Genomic DNA, 14,800 nt, shown 5'->3' with positions numbered 1-14,800 from the left:
CTTTTATAATTATTAGTTGTAAAACGGTCACCAGGCAATATTATCGTTTATCGCAATAAATTTTGAGACAATTAATCGCCCAGCAAAATTTGTTATCGTGACAGGCCTACGCACACACACACACAGGTCCTCTATCTGCTGTTTATCATTGCTCATTCAGTGCTACAGCTAACCATTAAGTCTACTAAAGTAAAAAAAAAGTCTGATATTTTGTCTGTAAATAACACTCGTACAGCAAGTCGTTGCTTATAGACAGTGGTGAGCAGCGCTAATCCAAAAATTAGCTCCGCAATTTCTAAAGCGCTTATGAAAATATTTAGGTCCACAACTTCAAAACACTTATTCCATAGAAAAATTAGCAGAATCTAATTCTAAAGCACAAGTTCAATTTGACACTTACTAGCTGGCAACAATTGCACAATATAATAATAATGCATTTTATTTATAAAGCGCCTTTCAGGCCACCCAAGGACACTGTACAATAGAAAAAGAAAAAAAACTGTAGATACATACAATGATAAGGGTAGTGTGGGAGAAACAGAAATGTGGAGTACAGAACAGTCATAATAAAATGCAAAAATGTAGACAAATCGAACAATAGGTTGTGGGGGAGAAACATTGAAGTGAGGACAACAAAAACGGACATATATTGAAAATCGGAGTTAACAGTGGTAAGGCTAATTTGAAAAGATGTGTCTTCAGGCCAGTCTTAAACAGGGAGAGAGAGGTATTGTGTAATCCATGGGATGGTGAGTTCCAGAGCTGCGGAGCAGAGCGGCTGAAAGCTCTGCTCCCCATGGTGCTGAGGTGGGCAGGGTGTACTGAGAGTTGGAAGGAGGAGGCAGATCTTAGAGAGTGGGAGGGTGTGGAGATGTTCAGGAGGTCASACAGGTAAGGTGGGAAAGTTTGTGGATAGCTTTGAAGGTATGTAGGAGAATTTTGAAGATGATGCAGTATTTAACTGGGAGYCAGTGGAGCTGTTGTAGGACTGGAGTGATGTGGGCAGAGGATGAGGTCTGAGTGATTACACGGGCGGCTGAGTTCTGAACCATCTGTAGTTTGTGAAGGGATTTATTGGGGAGGCCAAATAGTAGGGAGTTGCAGTAGTCAATCCTGGATATCCCTAGGCTGTGTACAAGGATGGCAGTGGAGCGGGGAGTGAGTGAAGGATGGAGACAGTTAATGTTGTGAAAATGAAAGTATGCAGATCGAGTCACGTTGTTAATGTGGGATGTGAAAGAAAGTGTGGTGTCAAGGATGACACCTAGGTTCTTGACCTGAGGCGAGGGGGAAAGAACGGAGTTGTTAAGAGTGAAGAGACGATGTTGGGATTTGGAAATGGAGTTTTTTGCCCCAACAAGGAGGAGTTCAGTTTTGTTATGGTTTAGATGGAGGAAATTGTTTTTTGGCACTTGTCAAATAACTTTGGGCCTCGGTCAGAAAGGAGATCGTGGAATATACGTCATTTCGGCTTGAGAGAAAGATGAGACTGACGGCAGATTAAGCTGTTTTTTCCACAAGACTACCGTGCTTCCATCTGCCTGCCTCTGCAACGTGCATCAAATAGGACCATCATGTTTAAAAAATAAAAGTGGCGGATACTGTTTATCATAACTTTGTTTGGCTTATCAACACGATTTAAAAACGGGTGTATACTTTGAAATCTCAACTTTTGACACGAATTGAAACGTATTGGCGTGTCTTTCCAACTAGAGAAATTTAAATAGGTCACGTGACTAGACTCCAGAGGGTTAATATATCATCATAATTTTTAAATATCGTCACCATATTTCAATACAGAGGTATACCCACAATATCGTCCAAGACCACTGCCAGCATATGTGCCTCCCCTTTACGTTGATCCATTGAACAAAAAATGGGATGAAAACAGGTCTTAGGTCTAAATGTTTGAAGACAAATCAAAAAATTACAGAAGAATTTGAAGATTGTTTTTGCTTTAAAACTCATTTGCTCATCCCTACCTTTAACTTGTCGATTGGTCGGGATTCATATATCTCCAATGTGAGGTCATGAAAAAGATACGGACATGGGGGATTTTTTTTTCTTTTTGCATTCCCTCGCAAAAGTCGTTTGACACTGTTGTGCCTGCCGGTTTATTGACAAATTCACCTGCTCACCATTAGCGAGTTAGCCTACTGCTTTAATTCAGCTTTAGAATGAATATATCACACAGCCATGCATGGAAGTATGTCATATGGCGATATTTYAATACAGTGCAGCCACGCGCAACATCATTGTCAATTTCACAAACTTGTGGCGAGACATCCTGTTTTGGTAAGCGGATATTTCAAAATAAAAGTCTGATTTAATTCAGTTCATAAACAAAACATTTTTTTGTGTGGGAACGCAAAACAATATTGCGAGGGAACGCAAAAGAAACAAATCCCCCCATGTCCCCTCACACGCTCCGTAAAAAGCGATCTACAGCAGGTAAAGATAATCTTTGCTTATAAGGATTCCACAAAACCACATTTAAAAACATTTGAACAAAAACCTTTTTCTTCAAACTTGATATATGAGAATTGTTAGATAATGAGTCATCATCACATGTAGCTAATCTGATGTTCCAAGGGATGCAGAATTGGCTTACAAATGTTTATAAATGCCAGACACAGGATTTGGACGTGACTCCATGGTAACACCTGTTCCTTCCATCAGCAGTGAACTTCTTAGGACACTAATTTAATTCCTTTGTCCTCTTTCCCAACAGATGTGGACAGCTGTGAGAAGTGGCTCAACTGCAAGAGCGAGTTCCTCCAGCGTTATCTGCATCAGGTTTTGTCCGAACTGCCCAGCTGCCCCTGCTCCTACCCGTCAGAAGCGGCGTACACGGTGGTCAGCCTCTACGACGAGACTCACAGCCGCCCGTTTCGCTGGCGAGACGCCAGCGGTCCCAAGGAGCGGCTGGACATCTACAAGCCGTCGGCGCGCAGCTGCATTCGCTCGGCGCTTTCTAGCGACTCGTCCACACTGGCGGCGCAGCATTGTTGCTACGATGATTTCGGCCAGCTGATCACGCGGGGGAAAGGTGCGGGCACGCCTAACCTGATCAGCACCGAGTTCTCGCAGGAGCTGCACTTCAAGGTGGATGTGCTGCCTTGGATCCTGTGCAAGGGGGACTGGAGTCGCTTCCACATGGTGCGGCCGCCCAGTAATGGACTGGGCTGCCCAGAAAACCCCCATGAAGATGTGTTTATGAATGAACTCGAAGAGGCCAGGGAGTACTGAGGCGCCACAGCCAAAACCTCTTCACCTTCAGTCAGAGAGGCTCCGGGGGTCTTCTGATTTGAACAGAGACAATAAACTTTCTTAGCTCTTACTCTAAACCTCCACATCAGCTATCAAGCATGCATAAAAAAAAAACCTCAGAGGAAATTTATATTTGAGATGGTGTGTTTAATGGCGATGGTACAGTCTGATTATTTCAGTTTTAGGAATGGGCACATWGTCCTGATGTCAGGCTCGACTAACTGATGTACACGAACGGATGAAAAAAAATGTAATGCTGTCTCATCGCTTGCCAATTCCTCACACATCTGGTATTACGTCAGGCTCTTAGGCTTGTTACACATTCTTGGGTGCATGTATGCATGATGTCCAATACTAGCTTACTTTATGATGTCCCGAAGTGTTTGTAGTCRATAATAACAACATGTGGTTTACATCCCAATGAGGTCTCCTATCAGTTGTAAAGTAGGAAGTATTTTGTGAGTTTGGGTTGAACAGAATCCAGGGGATCAACATCCAAACAAAGCTGCTACATTATAAGTACGGTAATTTCTCTTTGCTGGACATTCAGCCAGCCCTCTCCATCATTAAACTGAGGCAGGGGGACTTGTAATGTTCTGTTGTGCCTTACCAGACATGCTTTAAAAAAATAGTTAAAAAATACTAATTAGGGGGTAATGATACGTAGAAACAGTGTTAGATTTCAAAAGTTTCGCCACACAATTTGATTTCATGTGTTTCTGCGCATTTTCTTTCAAAGCCAGGAAAACGTATGATCTGGGTGCCAAAGAGATAAACATCCGAGTGTTGGTGCCAGTTTTAATCCAGCCTCCACGTCTCTACAGAGCAGATGTAGGCAAAGACTCAGTTTCACAGTGATTTTTTTTTTTTAATCGTAGATGGCGTTCTCAGGGGGAGTAACAGACTGTGACAAACAAATTTGTTCATTTACCTTGTCAGCAGAGCACATCTGAGTCTGTACAAAGTGAGGAAAGATGAGTGGAAGTGTATAAACTAAACTACTAACATCCTAACTGGGCATTTGTCAAAGTCGGTGAGAAAATCTAAACAACACGACACAAAACAAAACAGGGGGAAAAACAAAGGCAAAAACATTTCCAACCCATATACTGCTGGGATATCTGAGAAACTCAGAAGGGTTTTCTTCAAACACGACATCCAGATCTATTTCAAACCTAATGAGACTCTCAGACAGAAGCTGGTCCATTTTAAGAAACAAACTGAGAGGAGTGGTATCAGCAGTTCAGGAACATTCAGACCTCTACATTGGAGAAACTCAACAGCCTCTCCACAGACTAGGCTCAGCATAGGAGATCACCTCTTCAGGACAAAACTCAGATGTGCACATACACCTTGAAGATAAGAGACACTCGTTTTGAAGACCAAGATGCTCATATATTAGACGCATGTGACAGGTGGTTTTAGAGGGAAGCCATTTTCGTCAAATGAGAAAAAAACTTTAAAGGTCTCATATTTCTGAGCTCTAAAACTTTCCATTTTCACTCTAATACACACCTTCAGACATGTGACCAAAATATCTCTTTTGTGAGCCACGTAAACAAGATAAAAGTCCAGTTGTTTTGGTTTTCACCCTTCTTTTGGAGTTGTAAGATAAATTGGAAGTGATGAACGCTGTTGGAACCCTCCTACCTGAGCAGTTGTTGATACAGTGTGTGAGATAGAAACATGTTGCTTTCAAGCTGTTTATGCACAGAAATTGATTGGATAGAAAAGACATATTTCTCCTTGAATATAAAGTCTATTTATTAACATTTATTTGGTACCTTAGCTGGGCACGTATTGGCACTGGCAGCAGAAACGTGCTTGTTCTACAGAATATTTCAAGCTTTAGCCATTAGGTAAAGTGAATAACAGAAATGTTAATACATCTAAAAATTTTCACCTAAAACTCTTTACTTAAAAAGTTTTTTTTGGCTATTTTAAAATGGGGTTCTATAGAAAAGTTAATATGTACAGTAACTCTTTGAACTTACTCAGTTCCCTCCCTGCCAGCACAGCCACAGAGACGCCTGTGTCTCCACGCTGTCTCATATGTGCACAAACATAGTGCTATCTCCAATGAGTTTATTAACTTTATACAATTTATTTGACTATATTTTTAAATTTTGTTGGAACATTACATACATGTCAACCCCTTCGAACTTTTAGCTGCATCTTGACTCTCAAAAATTCATAGTTTTTACAAAAAAATGGGGGTGGGCGGGGCAAAGGTGGCGGACTTATTTCTAGCAGCAAAGTTGTAAGCTGGGACATGGTTGTTTAATTTTATTTATTGTTTATTTTTACGCCCTACAAGCTCTGAGACATAATAAATTTGAAGCTGAGTTTTTGAAAAATTCCATGAGATTGCCCTATTCTTCTGTATACCTGCAAAATGGGCGGGAATTTTGTGTAATTAACGGACAATCCATACAGCTTGACATGTTTGACATTTGTAAAGATGACTGTGTTTTCTCCTCAGAAGAGAAGTTGAAGTAATATCAGAGCAGAGTAATTCACCCACTTTTCTGCCTAAACATGCCCACCATGTTCTGATTAATCACGCAGGATAATTTAATTATTTATAAATCAACCTTTGTGCTGATTACTGCAGTTCTACAACTTTACACAATTCTATCATATTAGCTTGAACAGTTCCTGCAAAACCTATATTTTTAACATTTTAACCACATTACATTTTACATTATTTGGTATATATTTTAATCCCCGAATGGATTAGATCCCTGGCTGCAATAGTGCTATAGCTAGATGCAGCTGCCACAATTTCACTTGCAAATAACTAGAGAATTCTGTTTAAATTACTGTGTAAATTGAAAGTGAAGGTAATTGAAAGATTTATAAAATATGGCATTGCTGCTATGAAATGTATGAGATTGGAGCTATTAAAAAAAACTAGATATCCACTTTGGTTTTGGTTGTTTGGACATTAGCTTAGCTGTTAGCTTAGTTGTTAGCTGATCAGTCAGATCAGAACCAGACTTTATTCTTCAAACTTAGGCCGTTTAAAGAGCCTCATACATCAGGTGGTTTAGAAAAATATCACTTTAAATGTTGACTCCAGAACATGTCTTTTGTATCCAGTCCTTTTCTTTGAATATCTGCATCTCAGTTTTGCCTCACGAAGCACACATGCAGCTGGGCTTTGAAATATCCAGTTTTTCAAAATAAGGCACTTTATTTTTGCCATTCCTTGATGACAGTATTATTGTGAAGGTCAGCTCACAGGAAATGCTCCGTTCTTACACAAAGGTGCATAAATATCCTTGCAAGTGTCAAGAAAAGCATGTTTGTTTTGTGACTTCTGAATAGTATTACATATATGGTGTTGTACAGTATTTATTTGTCTGGTCTTTCTTTTTTTAAAGTTTGCTGAAGCTTTGAAATGACTGTCCTCAATGTGGTGCACTAATTAAATGTAAAATGAAGGCACCTTTCAACAAAGGGAAATAACTTGCCTTATGTTGCTTCGTGTAGCAACAACAGGTGTCTGTATTTCATTTTGTGTTGGTTTGTTATATACTGAAAAGTATATATATATATATAAAGAGTTTGCATTCATCAGCTGATTTGTTAATGTGTCGCTTCTTTTTCCATAGTTGAGATACAATCTGCTAAGCAAAGCAGTAAAAACATTTTCACTCAACTTTCAAAAATATGGCAAATAAGTATAGTTTCCCATCTTAACTCCTTTAAGCACTATTTATTTAGCTTAAAAAGYGTTTTAATGATGAAATACAAAGTCAGACAGTCAAAGGAATGTCCCTGGTTAATGCTGCGAGTCCTATCCAAAGCTGATGGAAACTGCTTTGTATTCTACCAATGTGGGTTTGTGAGTTAGTGCCCACTCTGATGAGAAGTAATGAGAACGGTGCCTGCAATGTCACTCTTCTAAACAAAACTTTCCATGTCTAACTAGCAATGGCAGCACTGCTTCCTTCACATGTTAGCAGCGAGGGCAGTGATTCAACAGTGTAAAAACAGACTCGTGCGAGTCTAAAACTACACAGGCTTTTTCTGTGTAAACAAGCAACAGTTTGCATGCATCGGAAACATGTTGCGAGCACATTTGTGGCGATTCACGAATCTGCCTTTGTGTTTGACAAACGTGTTTTTCAGTGAAATTATCAGGCAAGGAAAATCGTGTCTGAAAACTCATTTTTATTTGACAGGAATTGTTTTGATTTTTTCAAGGTTCTGTCGAAAAGATATGCAATCTTGTATAAAGGTTTTTGGATTACATCACTTTGTCACGCCATCGGCTACTCAGAGTGACTGCACCAAGAAACTGGATTGCTGCAGTCACAAAAAATGCTACCAAAATGTCAGTGATTGGTGCTAAAACTATTTACGGACCTTTGATTACTGTCAGTTTCCTGTCACGTTATTATTTTGGAACAAATTTTAMGATATTCCTGCTGGAAGTGCCCCAGGCTGCACCAGAACACCCCTAGTGTTATTTTAACACTTTGTAAACYGACACCCATTGTTGGTGTTAATTCACAGTGTTGAATTCCTCTGTGTTGTCTCAACACTGGACAGTGTTAAATAACCTCCAACCACTGTTAGTGTTATACGACCCTTAACAGTGTTGTTATATAACATCATGCAGTATTGAAGGAAGTATTCTTAAAAGCCCCGCCTAATTCCATCTCATGTCAGACAGACCAGTATTTTCTCAGCAAGGAATGCTGGGTAATCTTGTAGAAATGATGTGTTTCCATGTTTATGACTATTAAAGAAGTTCATGATAGGAAAAAATAGTTGTTCTGGTTAATTTTCTTGTTCAGTTCGATCAAGTTGTTCAAGTTTAAATTTATGTTATTGGCCATAAATGGACACCATGAGTGAGAGGTATGTCCTGGTGTGTGAAGGTTGACTCCATTGYATTTTTCTAYCAACTACTGARARCAAAGAGTRTRATATTAACTCTGAGTGTTAAATTTACAYTCAACTACATTGCATATTGAAACCTTGTGGTGTATGWTAAACTTTTKAACACTTTAATTWCCWTTGTYARTAATAATATACTGGTGTTAAAAGTAACTCCAGCCAAAGTTTAATATTCAACAGTATTGGCTGTCACATTCACATTTCAAYAATGTTAAAATATAGTGTTAAAAGTAACACTATATTTTAACACTAGTACAATTTTTGTGTTAATGTGACACCCAGTTTTATTGAATATTAAACAGCGGTTGCTGTTAAATTAACAAAAAAAGTGTTTAAATTTAACACTTTCACAAACGTTATTTTAACAACAGCAAGTGTGGACACATATGAACACTTTGTTGGTGTTGAAATTAACACTGTGGGTGTAAAACAAGCACCGGCATTTTTGCTACAATAGCAACTATAAAATTGTCCAATCCTGGTCCTCGAGGATCACTCTCCTGTTTTAGGTTTCTCCATTCCAACACAAGGATTGACATTTTTAAAAATAGAGGGATAAATTGGGAATTATTTCAAGGTAACTTCATTTTCCACTCATGGACCAAAAACATGCATGTTAGATTTATTTGCAACTTTAAATTGTCCTTAAGTGTGAGTGACAGTGAGTGGTTGTTTGTCTCTAAAGCCATTTYCCCATTGCCCAGTCTTACCACAACTCGCTTTGACTTTACGCAGGCATACATGGTCTCAGTGGTTTAATATAACCTGAATGCTGTCTCGATGTGGGCAGATCATCATAGCGCAGCCGCCCAAAACTTCCGCAATGTTATTTTCAATCCTAGGCAAACACAACAAAATGTCACAAAACACTCACTGTCCTCTCCCACGGTTTCCAAAAATGCCATGATCGAGTCAAGGCCACTTTCCCTCTGCCAGTTGGAGCATAAATTGACTCTATTTGGTCTATAGCTCCCTCTGAATTCTGTTGTTGGCCAACAATCACAGAATTGTCTGCACCTCCTCGGATTACTACCATGTTGGTCTCTGTGTTGCAGTTTTATTGGATATATCATATCTATTTTAAAAAAGTAATTGYAACTGCAAGGTTTTAAAAATGGTACGTCTGATTCTTGTGAAGGAGATGCTCTCATGGTTGATGTTGCTTTCTGTCCAATCAGTGACCTGCAATCTGCTGATGTCAAAGGTTCAGCTCATAYTGGCTCACATGGAACCTCATTGAGCAGGTCCTAAGACCCAAGCTGGAAGCAAGTGGGAACACCCGATGGAAAGACTCTGAAGAATCTTTGAGTGGACCCGAGTAGAGCTGAGTCAAGTCAATGGAAAAAGACCATGTGTTCCTGTGATGGACTCGTGACCTGTCCAGGGTGTACCCGCCCCCAAACAGTGACTATTGGAGATAGACACCAACAATCCCAGAAAGGAAACTGGGTAAAGGTGGATGGATTAATGGATTATCCCAAGTTGATTGGACTTGTTTTGAAATGTCAGAAATCCAACTTTGGACTTGGTCCCGCTCAGATGAAACTCATTAGCTTATTAGTCTGATAAAAATTAAACCCTATTTCTTGTTCATAGACCAGTCTACTATTAGTAAAATATTATTCTTTACAATTCTTCCACAAAATTTCACTTCAAAAGATCTGAAATATAACTTTAAGTGCTGGAAAAGAAAGGTCAGATATCAAAAGGATGCAAATGATATGGCAGATAAAACAGCTGTTAAATATAAAGCCTATAAAGCTCCCTTGTACCTTCACTATTACTRTGGTTTCGAGGTTGATCTATGGTGGCCACTGTGTTTTTCTGAGCCTATAGTCTTTCCAGCAGATTAAATAACATTGAGATTAAAGGTTCAAAGTTCAGAGCAATGCAAATCCAAAGGCTTAGGCAATCCATATAGAGCTCTCATAATCTTAATTGTAGTCGGTCATGACATCTATTCTCCTCTTGTACTCTTTGACCTACAGGAAAAGGAGTGAATGCACTGACAATGACACACTACCCCAGGAAGTGGGACACAAATAATGATATACAAATGTCATTCAAAAAGACAGGGGGATGCTAATAATGGGCCCATCTGTCTGTCCCTATGCCGTCTTCGCCGTTAAATGATTTGTGGGACGATGTGTGGTTCTTAAGTCRACTGCAGATGAGAAGTGAGTGAAGRGGAAGCCAGACACATGTTGACCACATTGCTGCCACAAAATAACAGATAAATAACCACAGATGTGTAGACAGGGGAGAAAGCTAGAACGGGGAAAACAGGAGAGAAACAGAGAGGGAAAGGAAGGGGAACATAAAAGAGAAGGGAGGTTGAAGAACCCCACGGCTAAAAGATGTTATCTGACACACCGAATGAGGCGGGAGATTTCTGGGCAGACACGTTAAAAAAAATTAGGCGAGTTTTTCTCCACAGCTTATGGAAAGCATGTGCGTCATGTCACTTTGTGAGTGTGTTGCGGTTACACAGAAGTTTAACGGGAATGATTTCTCACTACAAGACAGGGCAAACGTTCAAAGTTCTCAGCTTGAGATTTGTTGCGCACCTTTTCTTTTAGCGGTAAGTTGCGTTACGAGACTCGTTTGTCCAGTTGCAGCCAGATCAGGTTCGGTGCCAGTATTTGGTGGTTACAGATTTGTTTACTTTTGTAGACTGGCAGGAACATGAGATTTCCTCTGGGTGTACTGCGGCTGGTTGACCTGCAAACAGCACGGTCCTTTAAGTGCTCTCGTTACAGGCTGCCTCAAAGCCCCAACCCCCAACAGCGCCGCACAAATAAATATCAGTTCACAGTGACGGACAAGGTTTCAGTGAAGTCATGGAAGGCAGCCATCACAGATACACCCCCAAAAGCAAACTGGATGCTTTAGCAACTCTGCCTTTAGATGAATGCCAGACAATATTAGGTTCTTACAGATTATCCAAAGCTTAAATTATCCCATTCCTCCACTTTGACACAGAGGCAGGCCTTGTTACGAGATGATCAGCTAGACTTAGGAGTCCCTACATCTTCAATCAATCAATTTAGCATTTTTAAATCTGCCATGCTTTGTATGGAAATTACACAAAATTCTGACAGTAAGGTCACAGTATTGCTATTTTTTAGATGATGATTTAAAAAATGTTGAGGAGTCATTTCACATTTAGGAACATCGATCCATTGTGTGTACAATCATCACCACTACCACCCAGTTGGAGCTGATTATCAGAAAGTCCAACTTTTGGAAGTATGGCAGCTTCCAAATATCTGTGTTTCTTTCAGGAGACATTTTAATGAGACAAATTAAACTTTGTCAACCATTTTATAGAGAGTTTAAGGAATTTATGCGCAACCAGTAAAATACTGCTGAAACAGCTGTAGACATCAACAATCCACATTTTAAGTGGTCTTTTGTTTTCAATGCAATCTGTGTGGAGGTGCAGAATTCTAAGTTTAGTATTTTATGAAAACATATTAGCCTTCTTGGTGACTTTGGTCATGTTAGAAGAAAGACATAAGACTTTAAACTAGTGGTCTTAGTTTGGGCTAACATTAAAGTTATATTTAGGGTTGGGTGGGTGGTCCAGCTCAGGGGTCTTGGATCTGGAGAAGTCATAGTAATATAAAAAACTGGAACACTCCACTACAGTTAGTTTGTTATTGGTTAATGTTTTCTGTTAAATATGTTTGCTTTTTATCAGGACTAATGCAGCAGGTGCTTGWATTAAACTTAGTAGATCAAAGAGGATATGCTTCCTATAACTTCTCTTTTAAAGTTTCCTAGCCATTATGGTCCCTAAATATCAAAACATATCCAAATAGATTTATTTAACGACATGACATTCGCAAACAATTTGCATCAGACGGCTYCTTACAACAAACAATATGAACAATCTGGATCCCCTCAAAGAGCCATTCATCCCACCTCTAGATTTATCGCTGAAACCTAATTCAGCTAAATTTAATGTCAGTTTTCTTTTTTTTTTGTACCAGTTTGGTTGGTCAAACACTGCATGTCGTCAAAGAGGCGTGTACTGACTGAAAGAACTTTAGAATAAACAAATGATAAGAAAAAAGAGGAAATTCTCCAACTTGGCCTGAAAAGTGAAACTTGTGTTTGTGGATCCTGTCCACTTCACTCTCCTGTCCATGGTCACTAGTAATTAATCCTCTGRAGATATTAATATTTAATGCCTGCTGCCATGAAAGGTGGGTGATCGTGTAACTGCCTCTGTGTGTTTGTTTACTTTTCTGAACTAATGATTGGGTTTTGAAAAACCACACAAAAAGTAAGCATTGGACTTTTACATTAACTTTGCACATCAACCTGATTCTAAATGGCTGCCTAAACTAATCGACCCTAGAAGACACAAAAACGGTCCAACWGTAATCACTTTTACAGATACTGAGCTGAGGTTTGGAAGAGTCTGAATAAATCAGACACTTTTGTTAACTCTGGTCCAGTGAGAGCCTTAATTTTCTCCAATCTGCACTCTCTGTTGATAATAACATTAAAACAACAGCCAGCACAAAACCATGCATGCCAGCCATGACAACAAAACAGTCCCTGTTCTCCGGCGCTTGMATCAAGACCCTGGTGCTGAAAAAAGAAAATAAATATGATTGCTTTTCTTCATTATAAGATAAGAATCTCGAAAACTTTGCTGAGTGAAACTCTATACATAAGCAACTACTGCGTTAGGATGCCTTGTCTGGAAAAGGAACGATGGGGAACCCCTCTGGAACCAGGCCTTCAGGGGGAGCTCACCATTGTGTGCCTGGTGGTTGATCCTTGGTTTCTGGGATTCAGCTGTGCCAAGCAGACAGGATGCCACCTCCATGTGGGACCATGACCTGAAAGGAGAACTTTTGAGATTAGATACTATGCAAGCCAGGTGCCGTGTGAGAGGGGGTCCCCTTGTGCACCAATTCCTGGCTGCAGAAACTAGCTCTAAGGACAGAGCACAAAGCTTGTGTGTGATGTTGAGCAACACCGACTAAGATATCCTGTAGTTGGACTCACCTTTACACGCAGTTTGGGCTCTTAAACACAACTGCACTCTTTCACACAATGGAGTTACCCAGGGAGAGATTAGGTTGTGGGAATATTCTGAAGCCTCCAYGGTTCATGGTACCACCTTCGGCCAAAGGTTATGTTATTGTGTATCAAACCTGCAGCCCTACGTCACAGACATTTGAATAAACAGCTAGGCAAAGTTGTCAACTGATCACCACCTGTGGATGAGTTGGATTCAGTGGAAGGGCAGGAAGTTTGACTTCTGAGTCCACGTTTTGTGAACCTGATAAAGGCTTGTGACCGTGTGCTCTGAAGGGGATGCTGTGGGAGTCTGTGGTGTTAGGGTTGCTTTTCAGTACTGCAGATCCTCATAAAACCAAGGCAGGAGCTGTGTCCACATATACGTATCTTGTTGCAAATTTGAGCTTGTTCTTTGTTAAGGATGATCTCCATTATGGCTGTCCCTTCCCTCTGATTCTGTTTGGAGTCTGCTTTGGGAACCTCAGGATCTTGTCTCTACTTTTTTGTAAATGATGTTCTGTGGCGTGTCCAGGTCATGAGCTTAAGCATGCAACGGGACAATTCTCAACAAAGTGAGAAGCGGAATGGAAAGTAACCAAATCAGGTCAAGTGAAACTTTTTTGATGGTTGAAATCACAACATTTTTTTTTTTATCTTTTTGACTGTCAGAAAAATTACAGGAACAAAATCAACAACGCCTTTTTTTTTATCTGCAACACACAAGCAGCTTTTAAATGAGACAACATGAAGCTGCAGTGTGTGTGTGTGTGTGTGTGTACGGTAGTAATTTTATGACTTTTCAGAACAAATAACAGGAAGTAACGCTCAGTGCAGTGGGGTAAGATTGGATGTTGACTTAGAGCAGCACCTGCTGGTCATCAGGTCTAAGTACACAAACCTGAAACAACTGAACTCTTTGCTGGGAGTACTTAAAAAAAAATACAACAATATTCGACGAAATGTTATAAAATAATATTTACATGGCATGTTTTAAGAATTTATTGTAATTAACTGCATTTCACCCTTCTTCAGAATAAAGTCAATATATGGAAGTTTGCTTTTATTGAACTTTAATAGTTCAAACCCACCCAAGACGATCCACAAAAGTATTTTATTTTCCAGACACAAAATACTAGTTTAAAATCCCAAGACAAATGATTAATTGGCTGCATGATTAATTTTTATTGATGGTCAATTAATCTTATGACAGACACGTACCTACTACTGTTAACTGACTAGCCAACAGAAAACCTGCTATGAATTTAATGTTACTGTTACAACACTATATATGTATATATATATACAGCGGGTAAAATAAGTATTGAACACGTCAACATTTTTCTCAGTAAATATATTACTAGAGGTGCTAATGAGATGAAATTTTCACCAGATGTCGGTAACAACCCAAGTGATCCATACATACAAAGAATCAAACATAAATGTCCAGAAATGAAGTTATTTGTAATAATGTGGAATGGCACAGGGAAAAAGTATTGAACACATGAAGAAAGGGAGGTGTAAAAAGGCATGGAAAGCCAAGACACCAGCTGATGATGATGGCCAGGTATCACACAAGAAC

The 14,800-nt window shown here is 39.6% G+C and overlaps 1 protein-coding gene across 2 annotated transcripts in view; it reads left to right on the top strand.

The window, feature by feature from the left end:
• LOC106525463 (isthmin-2) overlaps positions 1-6,854 on the top strand; it is a 20,610-nt gene extending 13,756 nt beyond the window's left edge. For both annotated transcript variants that reach the window (XM_014019722.1, XM_014019721.1), the window contains exon 6: positions 2,732-6,854. In XM_014019722.1, the coding sequence (XP_013875176.1) occupies positions 2,732-3,249 (518 nt within the window). In that variant the 3' untranslated portion in view covers positions 3,250-6,854. The remainder of the gene's footprint in view (positions 1-2,731) is intronic.
• The last annotated feature ends 7,946 nt before the right edge of the window (positions 6,855-14,800 follow it).

This window comes from Austrofundulus limnaeus, unplaced genomic scaffold (assembly GCF_001266775.1).
Source record: "Austrofundulus limnaeus strain Quisiro unplaced genomic scaffold, Austrofundulus_limnaeus-1.0 Scaffold227, whole genome shotgun sequence".
In the NCBI taxonomy this organism is placed as follows: domain Eukaryota; kingdom Metazoa; phylum Chordata; class Actinopteri; order Cyprinodontiformes; family Rivulidae; genus Austrofundulus; species Austrofundulus limnaeus.
The sequence above is the reverse complement of the archived record's forward strand: the minus strand, read 5'-3'. Positions and strand labels throughout refer to the sequence as shown.